This window comes from Salmo salar, chromosome 14 (genome assembly GCF_965601325.2).
Source record: "Salmo salar chromosome 14, fSalSal1, whole genome shotgun sequence".
Classification (NCBI taxonomy): Eukaryota; Metazoa; Chordata; class Actinopteri; order Salmoniformes; family Salmonidae; genus Salmo; species Salmo salar.
The window spans coordinates 27930044-27955041 of NC_138304.1; the positions used below are offsets into that span (position 1 = coordinate 27930044).

General features: G+C 44.7%; 1 protein-coding gene across 7 annotated transcripts in view; it reads right to left on the minus strand.

Moving 5' to 3' along the window:
* LOC106569223 (catenin delta-2) overlaps positions 1-24998 on the minus strand; it is a 143279-nt gene that overhangs the window by 2707 nt on the left and 115574 nt on the right. For 4 of the 7 annotated variants that reach the window (XM_082960873.1, XM_082960876.1, XM_014140376.3 and 1 more), the window contains 12 exons: positions 21613-21745; positions 17922-18135; positions 14013-14196; positions 9042-9159; positions 6949-7134; positions 5769-5957; positions 5261-5411; positions 3282-3513; positions 2283-2367; positions 1525-1651; positions 355-486; positions 106-182 (listed from right to left, as the gene is read on the minus strand). In XM_082960873.1, coding sequence (XP_082816999.1) covers positions 106-182; positions 355-486; positions 1525-1651; positions 2283-2367; positions 3282-3513; positions 5261-5411; positions 5769-5957; positions 6949-7134; positions 9042-9159; positions 14013-14196; positions 17922-18135; positions 21613-21745 — 1828 coding nt within the window. The remainder of the gene's footprint in view (positions 1-105; positions 183-354; positions 487-1524; positions 1652-2282; positions 2368-3281; positions 3514-5260; positions 5412-5768; positions 5958-6948; positions 7135-9041; positions 9160-14012; positions 14197-17921; positions 18136-21612; positions 21746-24998) is intronic. The other 3 variants (XM_082960874.1, XM_082960877.1, XM_082960875.1) reach the window with 2 other exon arrangements.

The following is a 24998-nucleotide window of genomic DNA, read 5'->3' on the forward strand; positions in this document are numbered from 1 at the left end:
TATGGAACACACAGAGGTTAGAGCACTACTCTGCTACTGGAGAGAGATTACCTAACAGTGAGTGTTGCTCTTATAATGATATCAAGTCATTTCTTCATTCCTTACCTGGTTGTGTTTGATGTCATCACTGGGAGAGACGTAAGCTCCTCGGAACAATGTTGAGGTTCCACTTGAGATTTCAACTATAGGTGGGAGAGAAACAGAGAGAAGGTATGTGGTCATTGTTACCAAGTTGATTATTATAACATGACAAAAAGGCTTCACACAGGATTTAGAGTACACCTCATCTGATGAAAACACACCGACTCCAGAAACGAGGAGGAAACTGATGGAGGCCCTGAAATTCCTTCCTACCTGCCATGGTGTCTTTCCTCGAAGTGTGCTCACCCTTGTTGCCATGGTAACTGGCATTGGTGCCCGTTGACTCGTAGTCTGTCTTCCTCTCCTTAAGGCTGATCATCTCTCGGGGAGAGGCAGGGGCACTTGCTGCAAACACACAGATGTCACACATCACGTACACCATTAGCAGGAAAAGACGTTTGACATCCACTTGACTCCCTTCGTCATTATTAATCCTCCCACTCTCCAACATTGACACATTCTGTTGATACAAGGCAAGGAAGCTGAGAGTAAAGCAGCTGATGACATCATCAGATATCGTTACTGTGCCATAAAACGGCATGAAGAAAACATGCATGTAATGAAAACAAATACATAGGCCTAACTAAGCAGGGATCTAACATCCAGAAATAGCTCTTCTATGAAATCTTTACTTAGAGAGTTTATTGCTTTCTAATAGGATCCATTAAGTTCAGCATTTCCACTTTGAATTTCATTAAACTCCAATTAGAGCACCATGTAACCTTAATGTCCCGAACGGAATGGACAAACACCCTCTCGTCCAAGAAGATCCTCCTATAATCACCATTAAACGCAGCCAATGGCTGGCTACAGTACCAGGTTCTAGGTTTTAATAACAGTAGTACCAATACCTCTTACATTTACATTTTAGTCATTAAGCAGATGCTCTTATCCAGAGTGACTTACAGTCAAGTGCATTCTGACGACTATTCAGGTTGGTAGGCGTATTCTGCATTGGCCCTAACTGCCCCCAGAGCTAACTGTGCCTCCCAAGGTCTCTTCCATGAGGCTGCTGTGGTGACGAACAGAGACTCAGCTGTGGCATTCAAACCAGCCGTGTGGAAAATCTGCTGGTGTATGTCATCCGAGTCATCCCTCCATCCTCCTCCTTTCCTCTCCTCTTCTTTCATCTTAAAGGGTAAGTGAGTAACTGACAGTTGCTTATTAGTGTCTGTTCACCTCCGTGTCTAAGCAGATACCACCTCATCCTTCATTCATCCTATCTTTTATTCAAAATATTACTAAGCTTCCCAATTTTTTTTGGTCTGAAATGCATGGACATTGTTTTGGGCAACGTCTGGCAATTGAAGCTCTAAAGCCTTGTGAGTTTGCAAGAAATGTCCAGTATTTGAATACTATGGGGTAAAGACAGAATACACTAACCTGAGCGATTATTGGGAGATGTCCGTACAGGCGAGATGGATGGGGTGCGGGAGGAAGAGTATGGTCTTTGTCTATCTCTTTCTATTGTAGAGGATGAGCCAACAAAATGATACTGAGAATAGCCATCCTGGAGGAAAAGCAGATGCATAAGGGAACTAACAATAATGGACTGATCTATACTGCTTACTATGCTGTAGGATCATACTCTATGACCATACCGTAAGGTCTAAGATAACCTGGTCACATAGCAAATGGGGTTGGAACTATACACACATTTAAATGAGGCAAAATCAAACAGGAGAATATTACGATAATGACTGGCTATATATTAAAGTAAAGCATGCAACACCAGTCTTACAGTTGATTTTTTTTCCTCCCCCTCTCAAAGCCCTTAAACCTTCCAATTCTTAATCTGTCTTTCATTAAAGCATGTTTATCTACTCTCCTCAGGTCAACATTGAGAGATTCTTTAGTTCATTAAACTGCAGCCCAGAGGGATTCCAGCTTTACTCTCACTATCAATTCATACACTTAGCGAGCTTGCTGAACTGTTTCACACATGACGCATGAACTGCTGTACAGCATACATTTTTGCCCTTTACCTCCTCTCTCTCTCCAGCTCGCTCCCTTTAATAAAAGACTAAAAACCAACTGCTCAAAAATGTCTAAGAGGACACTCCAGAGACTAATGCGTTAAACTTCCAACAGCGCCTTCGGCAGAGTTCTTGTGGTGGCAGCAAATTCTTTGTATTACACACCTTTTTGTAGAGACTGCGAAGGTCTCTGTACTGCCACATACTGTTGAGGACTTGCGAGGCTGCTTTCACCACTTTGGGTGTGTGTCTGGGAAGAGAAAAACGACACTTTAATTTCCTTGGATGAATAGAACAAAATGTTCTAATCAAAAGGTAGTCAATGCTCACTGCTGGATGAAAGGTCACTAGCACAAAACATTCAAAAACACAAATTCCATAACAAAAAAATCTAAGCGAACATTAAATGGAAACAAGGTCATTCTTGCAAGAAAAATTGGAATGGATAAACGCAATTAGCAGAGAAAAAATCCAATGAGTTTAGCATCAGAGGCCCCTCTCTCTCACACAGCACCCAGCATCCTCTATCTCAGCACAACGACTCCACAAGCCACAAATGTCAGCGCTAGAGGTGATTCAATTCACACCAGAAATATGGAATAATCATCACGTTATTACATCATAGCACTGCAGATACTGTATAGCAACACTTCTCTTCTCTCAAGACTCTTAAAGAGTGTTTTGTAATTTCTTCTCAATGGGGCAATGCATTCTTACAGTTGTCCAGAGTCCCTGGTCCTTGGTAACGTTGGGTAAGTGCATCACAGGACTATGAGGAGAGATAGCCAATTACAATACCCAATTCCCTTGCTAACTGCAAACTAAAAGGTCCTAAGGGAGAACTGTTTTCATAAAATCCCAAAACAGAAAACAGAAAACCCACAATTAGCTACATTTAAAAGGCATTTCTTTACACTGGTGAGTTATAGGGAAAACATCAGAAAAACATCAACTGAAGTACATTCAGAGGGAAACTAACAGAACAGTGCTTATGCCCGATCAGCAGTTACATTCATTTACATTAGGGTTGAAGGTTAGGGTGAACAGAGTCTGTCTTGACAGTGGGATAACATGTTATATAAAGTAGCTGGCCAGCACGCATGCAACATTTGGTTCCAGGTTAGAAGATGAGAGTGAACACAGTATGACTTCTGGACAACCTACTTCTCTCCTTTGCTCCTGGCGATACCGATGAGTTTCTCGATGCCTCCAGCGTCACGCAGAGCCTTGGTGTTCTCCATATTCTTAGTGATGACCTCGTGGAGGGCACAGCAGATAGCCGTGATGGTGTCGTCTGACATGGTCTTCCCAATAGCACCGGCAGCAGTCCCACCACCGCTGTTGTTGTTGTTGCCCCCGGGCAAACGGTGGACCAAGTCTCTCATTGCGTACTTGCCTGTTGTGGAGAGAAGGAGACCTCATGGTGAAGTTCTACTGTACATTAACATTTAAATCTATGTGCTACCATTTAGGAAACAGATTATGAAAACCATGGGTGCAGAAAAACAATATTCTTTGATTTGAAATAAATATGGCAAACATGCTCTCCACAAAGCAATGTTCTGTTTGTGACCAAAATACTTTGCAAGCCACAACAGCAATATAGGGGAAAGGGTAACAAATGGTCAAGATATCAGAAACTGATAAAGACAAGCAGTACTTACTAAACTTCACATGATATGACTGCTGTCATCAAACAGTAGTGGCTTACTGGCTGGTCTTTGACCCCTTGTCTAACCTTGTCACCACCCTATGGACACTCAGCAGGAGAGCCTTCAAGATCAGAGATGTGCACAAGCCCCTTGTCCAATAGAGGCTACGTCCCCAATGAGCACTGAGTGACTGAGCTAAAGTGGCTCTCTTGACTTGACAGGAGAACAATAAATACTGCACTTGACACTGAGGCATCTCACTTGAATCATTTTAAAAAGACAGTGCTCTCATGTTTCAGCATTTACAGTAGTACAGTACACCTATGGGGTTTTAGTCACAGACAAGAGATCTAGGTCATAAAAGACTAGATAGGAATAGAGAGAAGGATAGAGTAAGAGAGAGAGAGTGGAAGGAAGGATGGGTATCAGCATATGCGAAAGGAAGGAGAGAGAGAGAGAAGAAATTCAGAGCACGGTGCTTTTAATAATTCACAATACGGCCTCAAACTCCCTGCCTGACATTCACAGCTATATGATGAGGCTTTAATACATTGTCTGGTCAATGGGTCTTTTTTAAGACCCCGCTCAGCACTCATACACGACTATAGGCCTGAGGACACTACATTTGCAGCTGGGATGGAAATGTCAAGCCCCTCACGTTTAAAAGAAAGGCCTGGGAATGGGAACGACAGGGACGGTCTAGTCCTGCCAGTGCACAGTCACTACGCTGCGATTCATAGTAAAAGCATTAGCAACTACAACAGATGTTTGTAATGTAGATAAACAAAGAAACAGACAATCCTTTGGAGCACATTCCATGATATTCAAATATAATATGCCCATTTTAGCAGCTATGACGTCAATAAAAAAATGTAATATGATAATTATTTTTAAGAAGCATTCCTCAATAAAATACAATTCTAAACTAAAGCTATTAAAACTACAGTAAAAATCCCACTAAGTATACTCTATCATTGCTTTACAAAGTTATTAGATGTGTCATATTTAGCCAGACATAACATTGGTTTAACATGACTTAAGCATGTACACAGATAGTTGTGGGTTACTCTATTCTATCAACAGAGTAGGAAGTCTGAAGGCCTGCAGCTCTATGACATGATACACACGTCTACTTAACACAGAGCACCAGCCTGAGACGGCAAGAGCAGTTGCTATGGAGATGGAAGGTCCAACAGAAAACCAAGTTTATTAGAGAGATCAATAGTCTTTTAGTGCTGTTATGAGCAGAATTTCAACCATGTGAACACAGTCCACAAAGAGAGCTCTGCACACCCATCTCAGCAGAGAAAGATGCTGGTATAGCTGGCTGCAGAGAAGTGCATGGATATTAGCATATGCACACACACACACGCACTCACGCGAGCGCGCACACACACGCGCGCACCAAACACACACCAAACACGCACAGAGAAAAAAAAAACATTTGAATGTGTAAATGTCGAATACTGAATAACTGACAGCCGAACTAACCGATGAGGTCTTTGTTTCTGACGTCTAAGGCCATGTTTCTTAAAGCTGTGGCCACGGCACACACCACCCTGTCGTTGTCGATCCTCAGCAGCTCCACCAGGATGGGCAGACCCTTCTCTTTCCTCACCGCCGCACGGATATACACAGACCACTGGAGAGGAGAGGAGGCAGAGAGGACTGAGTCACACATCTTTATGTTCTATGCTATCAGTCAGAGTAGGATGACCATCTATAGGATCTGGTATCTCTTTCTTAACTAACATTACAATAAGGGAACAGACCAATGACTTAGACCATATCTATCCGTAAGAGTTATGGCATCATGGCAACGGCAGCTGGACAGCTCTGAGGAGGCCATAGCTTACTGTACTGTTCCAGCTTTCTTGACTAATACAGTGAGTTAACAGTCACCAATTAGCTCTCTGGTTCAGGAAGTTCATTTACATGACAGTGTGAACAGTTAAATGGCTGCCGTTGAGCAGCTCTAAGGAGGGAGACCATAGCTTACTGTACTGTGCTGTACCTTCCAGCTGCCTGCAGCCAGGTTCTGCAGGGCCCCAGCCGCCCCCTCCAGGGTGTCTGGGTTGGAGCACTCAGACAGGAGAGTGAGGTAGGGTTTGACAATGGTGGGGTGCCACAGCATCTGAATGCCTTTGGGAGGGTCAGCAGAGTCCGGGAAGGGCCCCACACCATCCCACTGGGTGACACAGGATGGTGGAATGTTACTACTGGTCAATACTACAGGCATAATACGGGACATCAAACTGTTTGGCAACACTACTTAGTGCCACTGAAAATTGCTTAGTTATCACAAAACAGTGAAATGGTGGAAACATTGAATATGGTTGAGACTTGAGTGACAAGTGAGTCACACATTGCTTTTTGAATTATGAACTTATAGGATAAACATAATTAAGAATGAAGTAGTTAGTTAAAATCTCTGGGGCATATCTCACATACAAAATCATCACCACCAAGCCAACCACATGAGCATCTAATGTATGCCAGTGTAGATGAGTTGTACAGCCAATAGCATAATCCAACTCAGATGATAATCAAATCTTGGCTTTTGCCTGGTTATTGTCCCAGACATGGCAGAGAAAACCATGATAAATCTCTCCTCTTCACATTACATTTATGTTATTTAGCAGACACTCTTATCCAGAGTGACTTACAATTAGTGCATTCATCTTAAGATAGCTAGGTGAGACAACATATCTACAAACGAATCAAGTACATTTTCCCTCAAAGTAAGAGAAGAGCTTTGACTAGGCTGAGTGAGAGCTGACCTCCTGTACTGGTAGAAGGGCCAAGAGACCAGAGGTGGCTGAACAGAGTGCTCGGGTTGGGACGTAGGGTTTGAACATAGCCGGAAGGTAAGGAGGGGCAGTTTCCCTTGCTGCTCCGTAGGCAAGCACCAGGGTCTTGAAGATGATGCGAGCTTCGACTGGGAGCCAGTGGACTGTGCGGAGGAGCGGGATGATCTTAGGAAGGTTGAACAACAGGCGGGCTGCGGCATTCTCTTCAAGCCCCTCTTTCAGAACTAAACCCAGTAAATGAGTAATTATCCATAAGATAGACCCCCCTCCCTAGCCAGCTTCCAGCACCACTGCTCTAACACGCTGGCTAATTGCTAACAGCTGCAGTTGAGATGTAGAGAGGAGAGGATAGAAAGGAGATGAGCCCACCTGATCATGGGCCTTCTTTTTCTTCTTCTTCTTCCCCCAGCAACCTGAGCTCTCGGCATCCTTGCCGTTGGCATCGCCACAAAGCAATCCATCAAGCTCATCCGTGCCTATCTGCTGTCCCTGAGATGTCTCTGCAGCTAGTCGATACGAGAGGTTCCTCAAAATGCACACACAGTTTTCAATGGTCTGCAAGGACAAAAGAGGGAGATGATGAGAGATGAAGGGAAGGAGTGGGTGAAAGGAGAGAGGGGGAGACGAATGGAGAGAGAGAGAGAGACAGAAAGAGAGAGAGGAAGATAAATAGAGATTCGAGAGCAGTATTTCAATTTGAGGAGTACCATGAGATGCTTTGCCTGTCGGCCATGTAGCGAACAAAGTAAAGTTATGACTTTATTTCCTCCAATGTGAGCGGACAGGATGTTTTAGGGATGCTATAAACTGGGGCAAATGGATGAGTTTGCTTTCAAATAGACAGAGCATGCAACGCAATAGACCATGACTCTGCATTTGATACAACACACACAGACCTTGTTACTAAACATTGCCTACTGTATGTTACACTGTTGACAGTCTATTACTTCACGACATCTTCCACAGCGAAACAGAGCAGATGCCAACCCTTCAATGGAACATTTAACAGCGGGAGAATTAAAGTATGGCTCTTTAACCAGTCTATAAAGGCAATTCAATTGGAACATTAATTGACCAGTCTGTTAAATGCAATTGGTACAGTAGAGTCAAGTGCATCTCTTTCTGATGTATGACTAACTCCTTGTACTCGTTAGATTGCTGTGCTGGATCCAGGCCAGAGCAGTACTGTAGTGACAATCCCATTGTAGTAAGCAGTGAGGCATTCAACACCGTAGTGGGGGACTCTGATCTTGTAAAGAATTTTCAGTGGGATTAGGGCCGCCAGATCGCCTTCAAACTGGTTGGCAGAAAGTAGTCCAGACATAACAAAGGCCCTCGGAAATCAGACGAAATAGGGCACTCATTTAGAGCGCGAATGTAGAGGTACAATCGGAGGAGCTTTACGGTACCATAACCTACTGTACATAGTTATGAGTGTGGTAGAGAGGACAGATATGGAAGGCATTTCAATAAGGAAGAACAGTTTGTCATGGTTACTGCTTAACATCAGAAAAATGTAGTTGGGCTGCGCATCGCTCTAGGTTATCATGTACTGTATGTGTAACCGGTGTGAAATGGCTAGCTAGTTAGCGGGGTGAGCGCTAATAGCGTTTCAATCAGTGACGTCACTCGCTCTGAGACCTCGAAGTAGTTGTTTCCCTTGCTCTGCAAGGGCCGCGGCTTTTGTGGAGTGATGGGTAACGATGCTTCGATGGTGGCTGTTGTCTATGTGTGCAGAGGGTCCCTGGTTCGGGGCGAGGAGAGGGACCGAAGCTATACTGTTACATATGTACCTAGTACCTAGTCCATTTTCTCTCAGATTCACAAAGTCTTCTACAAGCCATAAACAGGTGACCTTGAACCACATTGCCTGACATTGACTGAGTGTGTCAATTTCTCCATGCATGACCTGTGATTAAGACCTTCTAATAGTTGAACACTGGCTAGTACTTACAGAGGATCAAATGTTAACATAATATAATTAGGCTTTGTTTCAATTATACTAAATAATGCATTTCAAAGCAGGATAAAAACACTAGCTCCATAGACTCTGAGGCATTAATTCGCAGGAAATTGGACATCTGGTATGAGCTTTTGGGAAATGACCAGTGTAATCAGAGCTGTTTATGATCTGTGCTAGCGTCTAGCGTCTAGCCTGACTGCACTGTACTGTAGATCTTCATCACCAATACCAGGAAGTCAGCGCCCCCTATCTCTCCATGCAGAGCACCAGCAAGGACAGGAGAGGTGTTAAGCAGCTAAATCATGAATAAAGAAGGCCATTTACAGGGGATGATGAGGTGGAGAGAGCCAGGGAGGCAACCTTGACAACACACTGATCCAGATCCACAACATGGGTGTGTGTGTGTTGTAATGATGGGCAGCCCCTGTCTGTGATTCCCTCAGCGTGATGTTAAAGGGTCTGTTTTATGAAAGGAGATGAGAGGAACACAAAGTCAAACCTTGCTATCGATCTCGCTGCTGCCCAAGGCGGTCTGGATCACGTAGAGCAGCGCGTCGGTAAGGCCCTCGCACTCCCTCATCCTCCTGCGAGCCTCCTCCCCCGCAGAGCTCACATTCCTGCAACAACAGCCAGTCAGACATTTCTCTTCAGCATTGTATCACTGTCATATTGTACAGTCAGTCGGCTGGTAGTTAACCATCATCATGATTTTTCAGTTGAATTTCAGGACTAAATATTGTATGTACTACTTCTTCAGTGCTTGTCATCATAGTTGGTTGAATATAGGATAACTAAGTTTGACACCATGACAAGCCTGGCCCATCATGTTCCCACCCTGGGTGCATCCCAAATGGCACCCTATTCCCTATACACTGAGTGAACAAAACATTAGGAAAACTTGCTCTTTCAATGACATAGACTGACCAGGTGAATTCAGGTAAAAGCTATGATCCCGGCAGGTAGCCTGGTGCACCTCTCTGATTCAGTGTAGATGAAAGGGAGGAGACGGGTTAAAGAAGGATTTTTAAGCATTTCGTGCATGCGTGCCATTTCAGAGGGTGAATGGGCAAGACAAAATATTTAAGTGCCTTTGAAAGGGGTGTGGTAGTAGGTGCCAGGCGCACCGGTTTGAGTGTGTTAAGAACTGCAGCACTACTGGGTTTTTCACACTCAACAGTTTCCCGTCTGTATCAAGAATGGTCCACCACCCAAAGGACATCCATCCAACTTGATACAAGTGTGGGAAGAATTGGAGTCAACGTGGGCCAGCATCCCTGTGGAAGGTATTCAACACCATGTAGTCCATGCCCCGATGAATTGAGTCTGTTCTGAGGGCAAAAGGGTTGCAACTCAATATTAGCAAGATTTCCAAATGTTTTGGACACTCAGAGTTTATTTTTATTTAACCCATATTTTACCAGGTAAGTTGACTGAGAACACATTCACATTTACAGCAACAACCTGGGTAATAGTTACAGGGGAGAGGAGGGGGATGAACAAGCCATTTGTAAACTGGGGATGATTAGGTGGCCATGATGGTATGAGGGCCAGATTGGGAATTTAGCCAGGACACCAGGGTTAACACCCCTACTCTTACAATAAGTGCCATGGGATCTTTAGTGACCACAGAGAGTCAGGACACCCGTTTAACGTCCCACCTGAAAGACAGCACCCTACACAGGGCAATGTCCCCAATCACTGCGCTGGGGCATTTGGATATTTGTTTTTAGACCAGAGGAAAGGGTGCCTCTTACTGGCCCTCCAACACCACTTCCAGCAGCATGTGGTCTCCCATCCAGGGACTGACCAGGACCAACACCGCTTAGCTTCAGAAGCAAACCAGCAGTGGGATGCAGGGTGGTATGCAGCTGACTGTAGGGTATAGTGCACTACATCCTGTCTCCTCTCTGCTGCCCTTTAAATGTCAGGTCATTATAAGTATGTAATGGTGCAGCCAGCCTGGTCTTATAACAGGCCTCTGTATGGACAACATGGCCTTTATCTATCTGTGTCTCCTGTTAGGGGTTTGGCCCAATTGATAGGAAGATTATTCTGCCATACCAAGGAAAAGAGCAGTAACTGCACATTTGGTCAAAAACGAGTTACTGACATTTTTGATACATTAAATACATGCTTATCATGTGGACAAATATACTGCCTCCTCTGTGTTGAGAAAATTGGGCTCATATTTGCAATAACTGAAAAAAGTTACAGTGAAACCAGGGACAAAAGCAGTAACTGAAAAAAGTTACAGTGAAACTAGGGACAAAAGCAGTAACTGAAAAAAGTTACAGTGAAACCAGGGACAAAAGCAGTAACTGAAAAAAACAGGGACAAAAGCAGTAACTGGAAAAAGTTACAGTGAAACCAGGGACAAAAGCAGCAACTGGAAAATGTTACAGTGAAACCAGGGACAAAAGCAGTAACTGGAAAATGTTACAGTGAAACCAGGGACAAAAGCAGTAACTGGAAAAAGTTACAGTGAAACCAGGGACAAAAGCAGTAACTGGAAAAAGTTACAGTGAAACCAGGGACAAAAGCAGTAACTGGAAAAAGTTACAGTGAAACCAGGGGAAAAGGCAGTTACTGCCTTTTACCTTGGTTCACTGAGTTTTGGCTGCAGTGTCTACGGTTTACCTTGGCATTATTTATTGTTCTTTGCTGATACAAGTATCAAACTATATAACACGGACAGCCACATACAAATATATCTACATGAACACAAGTTGTGTAAAAAAAAATAATCACAATGTATTCCAGTGGGTGTACCAAGCAAGAAGGCACTAACTACCGTCTAGGGTCAAAGCTCATGTCAGAAGTCAGGGTCAATATGAATAAAAAATTGCCTCATGTTAAGACAACAGATAACCACATCTCTAGTGATCTGCCTACAACTCATTTGGCTGGACAATTTAAAAACTATAAAGCAATTTTTCTCAGTTCCACACTATGAGCAGTTAGGGCTCTTTTGCTTGGTAGGTCAGTATTGATGGCCTGTTTGTGACTCCGTCGGCACCTCCAGAACTTTGTAATGGGCCTGATAAACAAAGCAGACCATGGATCAATCTACTGGATCTGTAGCTGTTCTGGAGGTGCTCTTTCTAGGTCAGTGATGAGTGACTTGACTGTATAAGTGAGAGACGGGCTCTGGTTAGATAGAGACAGGTTCCTTTATCAGGTCGTTCCTAAAACACAGCAGTCACTGCCCACTGACCACCCCAGGGTTATACAAACAAGGAAACATGGAGCATCTTCAATAGGCTTGTTGACTCTATTGTGCATTGACAATCTAACGGTAAAAGGGCTTGTTGAATTTATTGTCTGATTGATAGCGATAATTAGTATATTCTCTTGCTTTCAAGGTGGGCTATGGTCCTATTGACACTCTTCCTACTGTTAGACACCAGCGGATCGCTGGCAGAGAGGCACCCTGTGAAGAATGTCAGTCAGCCAGCGTGCTGCGTTCGCTGTTAGCCATGGTGATTCTGTTCTGAAGACAGCCAGCGTGCTGCGTTCGCTGTTAGCCATGGTGATTCTGTTCTACAGACAGCCAGCGTGCTGCGTTCGCTGTTAGCCATGGTGATTCTGTTCTGAAGACAGCCAGCGTGCTGCGTTCGCTGTTAGCCATGGTGATTCTGTTCTGAAGACAGCCAGCGTGCTGCGTTCGCTGTTAGCCATGGTGATTCTGTTCTGAAGACAGCCAGCGTGCTGCGTTCGCTGTTAGCCATGGTGATTCTGTTCTGAAGACAGCCAGCGTGCTGCGTTCGCTGTTAGCCATGGTGATTCTGTTCTGAAGACAGCCAGCGTGCTGCGTTCGCTGTTAGCCATGGTGATTCTGTTCTGAAGACAGCCAGCGTGCTGCGTTCGCTGTTAGCCATGGTGATTCTGTTCTGAAGACAGCTAGCGTGCTGCGTTCGCTGTTAGCCATGGTGATTCTGTTCTACAGACAGCCAGCGTGCTGCGTTCGCTGTTAGCCATGGTGATTCTGTTCTGAAGACAGCCAGCGTGCTGCGTTCGCTGTTAGCCATGGTGATTCTGTTCTGAAGACAGCCAGCGTGCTGCGTTCGCTGTTAACCATGGTGATTATGTTCTGAAGACAGCCAGCGTGCTGCGTTCGCTGTTAGCCATGGTGATTCTGTTCTGAAGAGAGCCAGCGTGCTGCGTTCGCTGTTAGCCATGGTGATTCTGTTCTGAAGACAGCCAGCGTGAGTGTCACAGGATGAGGGACAGGTGTGTGATGAGGCGGCAGGTGGCGAGGCATCTTAGTCCTGCACATTACACATTCAATCAAAGCTCCTGTTCTGTTGTTCCTTAACGACCGATGAAACAGATTAATTAGCCTGCTGAGCTCGGGGATTTACAGTACAGTCATTCATACCTCACAGGCAGGCATTAAGACTCAGCACATTTCACTTACAGTGGGCTTCCTCACACTCCACACTGCTGCAGTGCTAATTGGTTGTGCTGCAGAGGACTACCTGTCTGGTGGCCAATGGGAACGGGGCGTGCCCACAAAGTCCACCTCCTTTTCATTAATCACTTCCTGCTTTGACAAGGTAATGTGTGAGCATATTAATGGTTTCAACTATTAGCAGATAATACCACTAAAGAGAAGCGGTGACATATTGCACAGAGAGGGTAATGCACTGTAGGTAAAATGAATAACGCCAAAATTAACAGACAAGCAATGTATTAGCTAAGATCTCATTATTCTCCTTCTTCGCAGATGCTTCTCTTGCTGGTACGCAGGAGACGAGGGCCCAGATATAAAAGAGTAGAAACACTTGACACATAGCCAATTTTCTTCCGGTGCCAGCGCTATAATCAGAAAGTCTTTGACAATATTCCAGAATTATAGAATGCTTTAATGGAATCCTGCAGGGAGCAGAGCAGACAGTTTTAAGCCTCACAGAGTGCTGACATGGCGTTTTCAACCAACATCCCTCATAGTGAAGGTAACTACGGGGAAGAAGCATGCTACATGGGCTCCCATAATCAGTCTGACACTTGTGGCATTCATTGTCTGTGATAAAACTTCCTTAATCAATAACCCTCATTCGTCAAGTCAATACTCACAACACGTACAAAGCTTCATGAGTATACTCTGTTTGAAAGAGCAATGTGTTACATCCTGCATTACCAACACAAAGGAACTGGGTGCAGGCAAGCCAGGCAGGGACAAAGCAGGGAGACATTCACCTGAAAGAAGCCGACTGCTCTGAGTGAAAGCTACACCAAGAAGAGACCTTACAACCCAGTCCATGTAACCTCAGGTTGACATACACTGTCATGACTTGTGACTTTTAACCTCTAACCCTGCCACTGTGCTGTCACTTCTGCTTTGCTTGCTCTTTGGGGTCTTGGCTGGGTAAATGTAAAGAACTTTGTGACTACTGCTGATGTAAAAAGCTAGCAAGCTTTATCAAATGAATGTGATTGATTGACCCGAGGGTCCAGTAACAGTACTGACCTGAGGCAGCCGGTGGCATTGCGGAGCACCTGGGAAGAGTGCAGGTGCAGTTTGCGGTCCTCCTGATGGGGCGAGGTGTCCCAGCCCGAGTGGGGGATGATGACAGCGTTGGTCAGCACGGCCAGGGCATCCTGGATAATGGGCATCTTCAGGGCATCACAAGACGACAGGTTCCACAGCACACCTGAACAGAGAACATCAGATAGGATAGGACGTTGACGAACAGTGATTTAAGTGGGAGAATGGTTCAGGTGTAGAGATCCTGGGAAGGGAATGGTGATATATTGTTGGATTTTTTTGTTGGAGAACAAAAGTTGAATATACTTCCTCTGAAATTAAAATAAGGATCATGTTGGACAAAAACTGTTCAAAACATTAAAAAGAAAATGGAAAACTGTAAGGCTCTATAACTGTTTAATAACTTGTCACAAAACAGCATATTTCATCCCTAGTTTTGAATTAGTGAGAGGTTGTCGTGATTGTGCAATAAACTGGGCACCTGGGGCTTCATAGATTTATATTTTTCCCAGTAATTTAATGTGCAAACCAGCCAACCTAAAAAATGAAGGAATTTTCTCTCGCCTACCAATTACATTCAAAGCCAGCGGCTTTGGCACAGCCTGTATGAGTAAACCACAAAGAGACAGAGGAGGAAGCTCGCTCTCTCTCTGCAGCTGGGCTCTCCTCTCTCTTTAACCACACTGACTACGACTTCAGTCTTCCTCCTCAAGCTGGGGTGCTTTACTAAACACTGAACAGGGGCAATACGTGTCCACAGATAGTATACCATCCCAATTTACATATGACTTAAAAAGACAACCGACTCATGTGTCACTATAAATTGCTTTCAGTAGGATGTGGTAGGAACATGGTGACTCTGCCATGGATGGTGTTAAGAAGTGAGCAGAAGCTGTCAGCCAAAGATCGAGATACATACACAGCACAAGAGCTGGCCGGTTATCTATAAGAGGAAAGAGGAAGAAGAGGGAGGAGGAGAGGGTCCTTCACTCTACAACCCTTCATACGCCAAACCCCCCCCCCCCTTTTTTTTTTTTTTTTAAATAAAGCTGTAGCGACTTTGTACTTGAGGTAGTTAAGGAATTCAAGCGCAGGAGAGCAGAGATGTCAAAGTAGCATCTTTAATAGGCAAGTCCAAAATGGGTCAGGTACAATACCAATAAACGCCCAAGACATAGGAACACACAATCATTCACTGAAGGAGGAAAAAACGACGCTCCTTAATATCCTACAAACACTGTACACGTGAATAAATTGAGGAAAACCTCAACGAGCTACATGAAAATAACCCCGCACAAACCTAAGCGGGAAACAGGGGTAAATATACACACAGAAATTAAAGCAAATGAAAACCAGGTGTGAATGAATCAAAGACAAAACAAACGGAAAAAGAAAAATGGATCGGCGATGGCTAGTAGGCCGGTGACGCCGACCGCCGAGCACCGCCAGAACAAGGAGAGGAACCACCTTCAGTGGAAGTCATGACAAAAGCAACACCTCACGGCACAAAGCCTCTCCCCCATGTGACCTACTTGTTGTGTGTACTGTATGTACTGACATGTATGTGTACCTGATAGATGCGTATACACACACACATACTACATGTTCATGTTTTTAAATGTATGTAAATTGTAAACTCTTTTGTTCTGTAATGTATTTTAAGTTCTTGTGTCAGACCCCAGTAAGACTAGCTGTCGCCACCGGCGTCGGCTAATGGGGATCCTAATAAATCAAATCAACAATCAAACCAGAGGACACACACACACACACACACACACACACAGACACACACACAGACACACACACACACACACACACACACACACACACACACACACACACACACACACACACACACACACACACACTCAGAGCACTGATTGTAATGACCTTGACAGCTGGCCCAACACATTATAATTCTTCACCAAGTCATGTCCCTCCTAGGACACCGTAGCCGTAGCATTTATGATTGCAATTACCAGTGGTGAGGCAGTCAGTCACTCTTCACCCGTTCCTCTCACAACAACAATGTAATTACATAGATCTACTTTAGCCTTATCAGCCATGTTGGGATGTTTTCCTTGTGGTGTGCTCTGCTCTAAATAACTAGCTGCGTGGCTCATAATTAGCGGAGACAGTAATCTTGCAGAGAGCATTACTTTACCGCGCTCGGGGCAGCGCTCAACATTTCTGTGTTTTTAAAAATGAAAGAGCTGCTGCCTATAGCGGTGGCGGCGGTGGGCTCGGCCGCTAATAACCGCCTATAACATCATCTTGTTCCAGTGGGGAAGAAAAGATGGATGTTTTATTTCGCTGGATAGATGAAAGAGGTTAATTGCCTCAGCCTTACATCATCGGGGAGGCGGGCGGTGCAGGGGGTGCGAGAGCATCATTTCGTGGGGAGAAAGCAGGCTGTCTGCAGAACTAGACCCAAATGATCTCTACGGGGGTTAGTGGAAGTTGAGGGCACTGTGCAGGTTGTCAAGGTGACAGAAAGGGCATTTTAGGAGCGTGACGTTTTTACGTGGTTCAGGTGAGGCAGCCGCTATGTCGTGAGCCGACAGTGATTCAGTGCAGATGACATTCCAATCAAATCAGGTCAAATCAGCCACTCCTTACAATGAGTCACTGTGGTACCGAAACAAATTCTAAGAAATAAAGTACATCCCAGCTCTGATGGAATAAGACATATAGATAGATGGCTGTACATTTCTACCATTCTCCTCCAACTACTACTACATTTAAATGAATCTACTCCGATAACTCCCATCCCTCCATCCCTCCACTGGATTAGAATAATTGGACCCTGGCTGTGTAAGAGCAGCAACAGGGGTTCCTGTTCGACATCACATGGAGTCCAGGATACAATCTACATCTTTCATCTCAGAAGACAAGAAATTTGCCATTAAAAATAGTTGTATTTTTTCTGAATAATCGTCTTTGGCTCCTCTACATGCAAGGGGGGCTTCTTTGAGCAGCGGGGGAAACAACAACCTTGTTTGGCTAACTGTGATGTCATAAACCACCGCTGCCACCGCATGCCTAAGAAGGGCGCCCCTTGGCAGTTGGAGACACGGGGAATGCTCAGGGAAGGCTAGGAGACAGAGCGAGACTGGTAAATGGTCCCGTTAATCCATGCCCAGTCACAGGAAGGGGAGAGGAAGCTCAGGCGGCCACTGTGACTGATTTAAACAGCCAGAAGAGAAGATGTGAAAAGGCAGAATTCCTCTGGGCCGGGAAAGGTTTTCTGCAGCCTGATTAATTTGTGACAGGAGGGACTGTGTTCCAAGCGTTGAATTGCTTTCTAATTTATATGGTAATCTCCATTAAGACAGTATCAGCACAAATCATATATTTCCTAAGCATTTCCTGGCTTAAAAACCTCTCTACAGTAAAAAATAAATCATAAAAGGATGCAGCAGCATGCTCTCTCTAAACATGACTAGGGGATTTAACTTATGACTTCTTATTGACTAAGTGCCTTTTGGCAATGTTCACTTTTAGAACATCGTCATTTAATAGGTATCTGTGGTGCCATACCCCAATGAGTTTTCACATCATATTGTATGTCATCAAATATATGCATTTTCTATCCAGTCAAGTCATTTGTGGATATTCGTGTTTTCATATTCAGTGTTTAACTAGCTGACTTATATTGATGAGCCACTATTATGGATGTTGATGTGACACGTCCCATTGGGATTCTTTGCCTCTACAGCCTACCATAGTTATCCAGCCCCCAGTAACAGTGACAGTTAAATATTAGATAACACGCCCATACGCATCCAGGTATAATCCTTTAGAACTTGTTTCAAATACTTTTTATAATGTCATATAGCAAGGGTACGTTATGTCTCTCTATGTTATATCTTGTCAACAAACTCTGTTTACCTGTGAGCAGCTCCCTAATCTCCATGTCTGTGGTCTTCCTCAGCAGGCGGACCAGGGCTGGGATCCCCCCACAGTTCTTCAGGGCGATCTTGTTGTCATCGTTGGCCTTGCCGTACACCAGGTTCCTCAGAGCTCCACAGGCGCTGCGGTGCACGTCGGTCATCCTGTGGTCCAGCAGGTCCACCAGCAGCTGGATCCCTCCTTGCCTCCGGATCTGGTGAGAGGAACAGGGAGAGGAGAGGAAGGATGTAAGTGGATCCACTGGATCAAAATGAAAGGATAGAGCAAGAGCAGTACAAATATATATGCAATAGTGTAGCTACTGTTCTTTACTGTTCAATTGTCTACAGCAAAAGTCATAGTTAGTCATAGTTTTCAGCATTGACAGCAATATCCCTAAAGGCATCTCTATATAAATACTATTCTTCATTTCACTCAGGTACCTTTTCTCTATAAATAAACTAGAGCCATGTCAAACACGTGGCTGCACACAGACAGAAAGGCCCAGGACACACTGTCACAGTGTTCTGCCATATTAGTGACAGAGGATGTGATGACCTGGCAGAGTGACACACACGCACGCACGCACGCACGCACGCACGCACGCACGCACGCACGCACGCACGCACGCACGCACGCACGCACGCACGACACACACACACACACACACACACACACACACACACACACACACACACACACACACACACACACACACACACACACACACACACACACACACACACGAGGAGTGGTGCCAACAGTCAGCAGATGTGCTGCCAGGTCCAACAGAATGGATCAGCATTGCTGCTGTTTCTGTACCTCTCAACTTCCATTAAACACAGAGGAGAAACATGATTACAAATCAGAGACCCTGTTCATCTGGGTGCTCTGCTCCAATTTACTGACAATTCATTTAGTGACAAGGTTTACCCTATCATGGCTTCTGTTATTACACTACACGTGCCATTTTAGTCAATGCACAAACAAAGAGGTGTTGGCAAAGGCGATAGACACTGGCTGACTAGATTGCAGGCTACATGCTATCATTATCCAGTACATGCTGTACGTACAGTTGAAGTCGGAAGTTTACATACACTTAGGTTGGAGTCATTAAAAATCATTTTTCAACCACTCCACTAATTTCTTGTTAACAAACTATAGTTTTGGCAAGTCTGTTAGGACATCTACTTTGTGCATGACACAAGTAAGTTTTCCAACAATTGTTTACAGACAGATTATTTCACTTATGATTCCTTGTATCACAATTCCAGTGGGTCAGAAGTTTACATACACTCAGTTGACTGTGCCTTTAAACAGCTTGGAAAATTCCAGAAAATTATGTCATGGCTTTAGAAGCTTCTGATAGGCTAATTGACATTATTTGAGTCAATTTGAGGTGTACCTGTGGAGGTATTTCAAGGCCAACCTTGAAGGCCAACTCAATACCTCTTTGCTTGACATCAAGGGAAAATCAAAATAAATCAGCCAAGACCTCAGAAAAAAAATGATAGACCTCCACAAGTCTGATTCATCCTTGGGTGCACTTTCCAAACGCCTTAAGGTACCACGTTCATCTGTACAAACAATAGTACGCAAGTATATACACCATGGGACCACGCAGCCGTCATACCGCTCAGGAAGGAGACGCGTTCTGTCTCCTAGAGATGAACGTACTTTGGTGCGAAAAGTGCAAACCAATTCCAGAACAACAGCAAAGGACCTTGTAAAGATGCTGGACAATGACCCCAAGCATACTTCCAAAGCTCTGTCAGGAGGAATGGGCCAAAATTCACCCAACTTATCGTGGGAAGCTTGTGGGTTGCTACCCGAAACGTTTGACCCAAGTTAAACAATTTAAAGGCAATGCTACCAAATACTAATTGAGTGTATGTAAACTTCTGACCCACTGGGAATGTGATGAAATAAATAAAAGATGAAATAAATAATTCTCTCTACTATTATTCTGACATTTCACATTCTTAAAATAAAGTGGTGATCCTAAATGACCTAAGACAGGGAATTTTTACTAGGATTAAATGTCAGGAATTGTGAAAAGATGAGTTTAAATGTATTTGGCTAAGGTGTATGTAAACTTCCGACTTCAACTGTATGTATATTCCCTAATGTTTATGAAAACACTTACTAGATTCATCTCCCTCGCTCTGCTGTTATCAAAATAAAGCACCCAGTAAATAGTCATTCACTTCACACAGCCTCCTGGTCCAAAAATAACCAAGACACCGTTGTAAAGAATACGAGGGGAGACAGAGAGCTGATTTCAAGCGCAGGGCACAGCAGGTGTTTATTGTAAAGGACCACAGGAGGAGGCAGGTAGCTGGGTCCAGGGGCAGGCAGAAGGTCATACACTGAGGGTCCAAAAAGGAAACAGTACAGGCAGGGAAAAGGCTAGGAACGTCGTCCGGGAGATCAGGCAATAGGTTGATAACAGGAAATCCGATAAGCTAAGGTACAGGCAGGGAATAGGTGTCGTTAGTGAGGCAGACAAAAACTATCATACACGGGAGGATTAAATTACAGGAATAACAGTGCTCCGAAAGAAGTGTGTCACAAAACAAACAATACCTCACAATGATGGGGGGGGACAGAACTTAACTCAATAGTGTGTGATAATGACATACAGGTGTGTGATCAGGTGATTAGAATTCAGGTGATTGTGATCTGGAGAGTGAGCTGCGTTCAGGGGATCTACGTGTTTGAGAGTGTGAGTTGGAAGCAGATGTTACAACCGCTAGGCGAGAAGGCACCATCATGACACACACAGCTAATGTGGATTGCCTTGCAGTACTATACATAGTGTGCGGGTGTGCCTGTGTGTGTGCATGCCTATGGGGTGTGTATGTGTGCAATCACAGATATGTGTGTGTGGGTCTGCCCATGTTGCCTGTGTGATGTATCTCATAGTCTGAGAGAGGCAATGGGATGAGTGTCAGCAGTGTTCCAGGGGAAGCCATCAGCTGACCTAATGACTTTCTTCCAATCCTTCCCAGAGGGCATCTGACCTGCAACTTATCCCTCCATCTTCCCATCTCCCCATCCCTCCATCTCCCCATCCCTCCATCTCCCCATCCCTCCAACTCCCCATCTCCCATTCTTGCTATCCCTCCATCCCTCCATCCCTCCAACTCCCCATCCCTCCAACTCCCCAACTCCCATTCCTGCCATCCCTCCATCTCCCCATCCTTCCATCTCAACCTCTCCCCATCTCACCATCCCTCCACCTCACCCAGCCAATGTCCCCACATATCACAGACATATCACGCACACAACAAGCTATCCAACATCCCTGCATACAGGTGAGGCAAATCAAGTGAGGGAAGAGTAGGCAATACTATCTATCCACTAATGTGAGGAGAATTCATAATTCACCTGGAATTTATCTTGAGCTAGAATGGTGAATTATGAATTATTCTTGCAAAAGACTTCACAAAAGGTATACATTTTAGATATTGTACTGAACAGAGCAGAGGCATACTTTTCTATGTTTCATAGGTTTCAACTGAAGCAGGCCCCAGCTGCCCAGGGCCCTCCCACTGATATGTTAGCCACTGATTTAACAACTTCATGGGGCCTATACATTTCATAATGCATAAGCAGTGGATGCAGGTGTCCCAGCTAGCACACAGCAGTAGAAACTGTATGGATCCAGACCCAACCGGTGCATGGTTACCTCAGACTTGATCTTGTTGTCTCCGAAGCACAGGTGTTGGAGGTAGGCTGCAGCATTGGACTGGACCGAGGGGAACTGGTGCTGCAGCATCTGGATCACCTCAGGCAGCTCTGGGTCTCTCCAGCCAAACTCCCTGCAGAGGACCATGGGAAACACAGGGATGAATACAGAACAGAACTGGATGGGTAAAAGGCTCTGCGTCCCAAATGGCATCTTATTCCATGGCCTCATAGGGCTCTGGTCAAAAGTAGTGCACTATATAGGAAATAGGGTGCCATTTGAGACAGACACAAGCATAGAAATACAGTGCTAAACAAAACGATCACTCAATGTGTATTATACTGCGATCTTCAACCTATCTTTTCAGATGACTGCTGTATGCATGTCTTTGTGTTATTTCATTTTCATGGTAGATTGACAAAGCAGTTGTGGTGGTAATTCCTCTAAGTGGTGTTGTGGTATAATGCAATTTCTGCATTAAGCATCTCTGTTCTCTCTTTCTTTTAAATGTCTTGAGTTTGGCTTATTGTGTGTGTAGCTATATTGATGTTTAATACTACAGTATGTTCAAATCAAATTGTAATAGTCACATGTGCCAAATACAACAGGTGTAGACCTTACAGTGAAATGCTTACTTACAAGCCCCTAACCAACAACGCAGTTTAAAAAAAATACAGATAAGAATAAGAAATAAAAGTAACAAGTAAATAAAGAGCAGCAGTGAAATAACAATAGCGAGACTATATACAGGGGGGTACCGATACAGAGTCAATGTGGGGGGAAACCAGTTATTTGAGGTAGTATGTACATGTACTGTAGGTAGAGTTATTAAAGTGACCATGCATAGATGACAACAGAGAGTAGCAATGGTGTAAAGAGGGGGTGAGAGGGGGGCACTGCAAATAGTCTGGGTAGCAATTTGACTAGATGTTCAGGAGAGTCTTATGGTTTGGGGGTAGAAGCTGTTTAGAAGCCTCTTGGACCTAGACTTGGCGCTCCGGTACCGCTTGTCATGCGGTAGCAGAGAGAACAGTCTATGACGGGTGGCTGGAGTGTTTGACAATTTTTAGGCCTTCTTCTGACACCGCCTGGTATAGAGGTCCTGGATGGCAGGAAGTTTGGCCCCAGTGATGTACTGGGGCCTCAATCATGGACTCAATCATGGACACTCTTACTGACAGTTGTGGCTGCTTTGCGTGATGTATTGTTGTCTCTACCTTCTTGCCCTTTGTGCTGTTGTCTGTGCCCAATAATGTTTATAACATGTTTTGTGCTACTACCATGTTGCGTTGCTACCATGTTGATGTCATGTTGTGTTGCTACCATGCTGTGTTATCATGTGTTGCTGTCTTGCTATGTTGTCGTCTTAGGTCTCTCTTGATGTAGTGTTGTGTTGTCTCTCTTGCCATGATGTGTGTTTTGTCCTATATTTATGTTATTTTCTTAAATATATTTTTTTAAATCCCAGCCCCGTCCCCGCAGGTCTTTTGCCTTTTGCTAGGCCATCATTGTAAATAAGAATTTGTTCTTAACTGACTTGCCTAGTTAAATAAAAATAAATAATAAACTGGGCCGTTTGCCCTGCGGTCAGAGGCCGAGCAGTTGCCATACCAGGCAGTGATGCAACCAGTCAGGATGCTCTCGATGGTGCAGCTGTAGAACCTTTTGAGGATCTGAGGACCCATACCAAATCTTTTCAGTCTCCTGAGGGGGAACAGGTTTTGTTGTGCCCTCTTCACGACTGTCTTGGTGTGTTTGGACCATGTTAGTTTGTTGGTGATGTGGACACCAAGGAACTTGAAGATCTCAACCTGTTCCACTACAGCCCCGTCGATGAGAATGGGGACGTGCTCTGTCCTCTTTTTCCTGTAGTCCACAATCATCTCCTTTGTCTTGATCATGTTGAGGGAGAGGTTGTTGTCCTTGCACCACACGGCCAGGTCTCTGACCTCCTCCCTATAGGCTGTCTCATCGTTGTTGGTGATCAGGCCTACTACTGTTGTGTCATCGGCAAATTTAATGATGGTGTTGGAGTCGTGCCTGGCCATGCAGTCATGAGTGAACAGGGAGAACAGGAGGGGACTGAGAACACACCCATGAGGTGCCCCTGTGTTGAGGATCAGCATGGCGAATGTGTTGTTACCTACCCTTACCACCTGGGGGCGGCCCGTCAGGAAGTCCAGGATCCAGTTGCAGGGGGAGGTGTTTAGTCCCAGGGTCCTTAGCTTAGTGATGACCTTTGAGGGCACTATTGTGTTGAACGCTGAGCTGTAGTCAATGAATAGCATTCTCACATAGGTGTTCCTTTTGTCCAGGTGGGAAAGGGCAGTGTGGAGTGCAATAGAGATTGCATCATATGTGGATCTGTTGGAGCGGTATGTAAATTGGAGTGGGTCTAGGGTTTGTGGGATAATGGTGTTGATGTGAGCCATGACCAGCCTTTCAAAGCACTTTATGGCTACAGACGTGAGTGCTACGGGTCGGTAGTCATTTAGGCAGGTTACCTTAGAGTTCCTGGGCACAGGGACTATGGTGGCCTGCATAAAACATGTTGGTTTTACAGACTCAGACAGGGAGAGGTTGAAAATGTCAGTGAAGACACTTGCCAGTTGGTCAGCGCATGCTCGCAGTACAGGTCCTGGTAATCCGTCTGGCCCTGCGGCCTTGTGAATGTTGACATTTTTTAAATGTATTTTTATTTCACCTTTATTTAACCAGGTAGGCCAGTTGAGAGCAAGTTTTCTTTTACAACTGACACTTAGGCTACATTGCATTGAGATACACTTACAGAGCAGAAAAATAAAGTGACACATGACATTTGCATTGTCCACAACCGGCCATGGCCAGGAGTCCCATAGGCCGGCGCACAATTGGCCCAGCATCGTCCGGGTTAGCGGAGGGTTTGGCGGGGGGCTTTACATGGCTCATCGCGCTCTAGCGACTCCTTGTGGCGGGCCGTGTGCATGCAGGCTGACCCCAGGTGCCAGTTGAACAGTGTTTCCTCTGACACATTGGTGCAGCAGGCTCGCGTGGGTTAAGAGCGCGGTTAGGCAGGTCATTTCTCGGAGGACGCATGACTCCACCTTCGCCTTTCCCGAGCCCGTTGGGGAGTTTCAGCGATGAGACAAGATCGAAATTGGGGAGAATTTTTTTTTTTTAAAGGTAACAAACATGTATGACAGATTTGCCAAACAAACATAAGTTCTCTCCATCTGTTCCCATAGCACATGGCCTAGCATTAAAAAAAACTATTTTAATAATAAGAGATATTAAAATCCAAAACAAGGTTGTTTTCTACACCCACAAGTTATGAATGAAATAATTTGGCAAAGAATGATACAGGCTAGTACTGAGTCCCTACTCTTGGAGAATGAGTGCGTTCATCC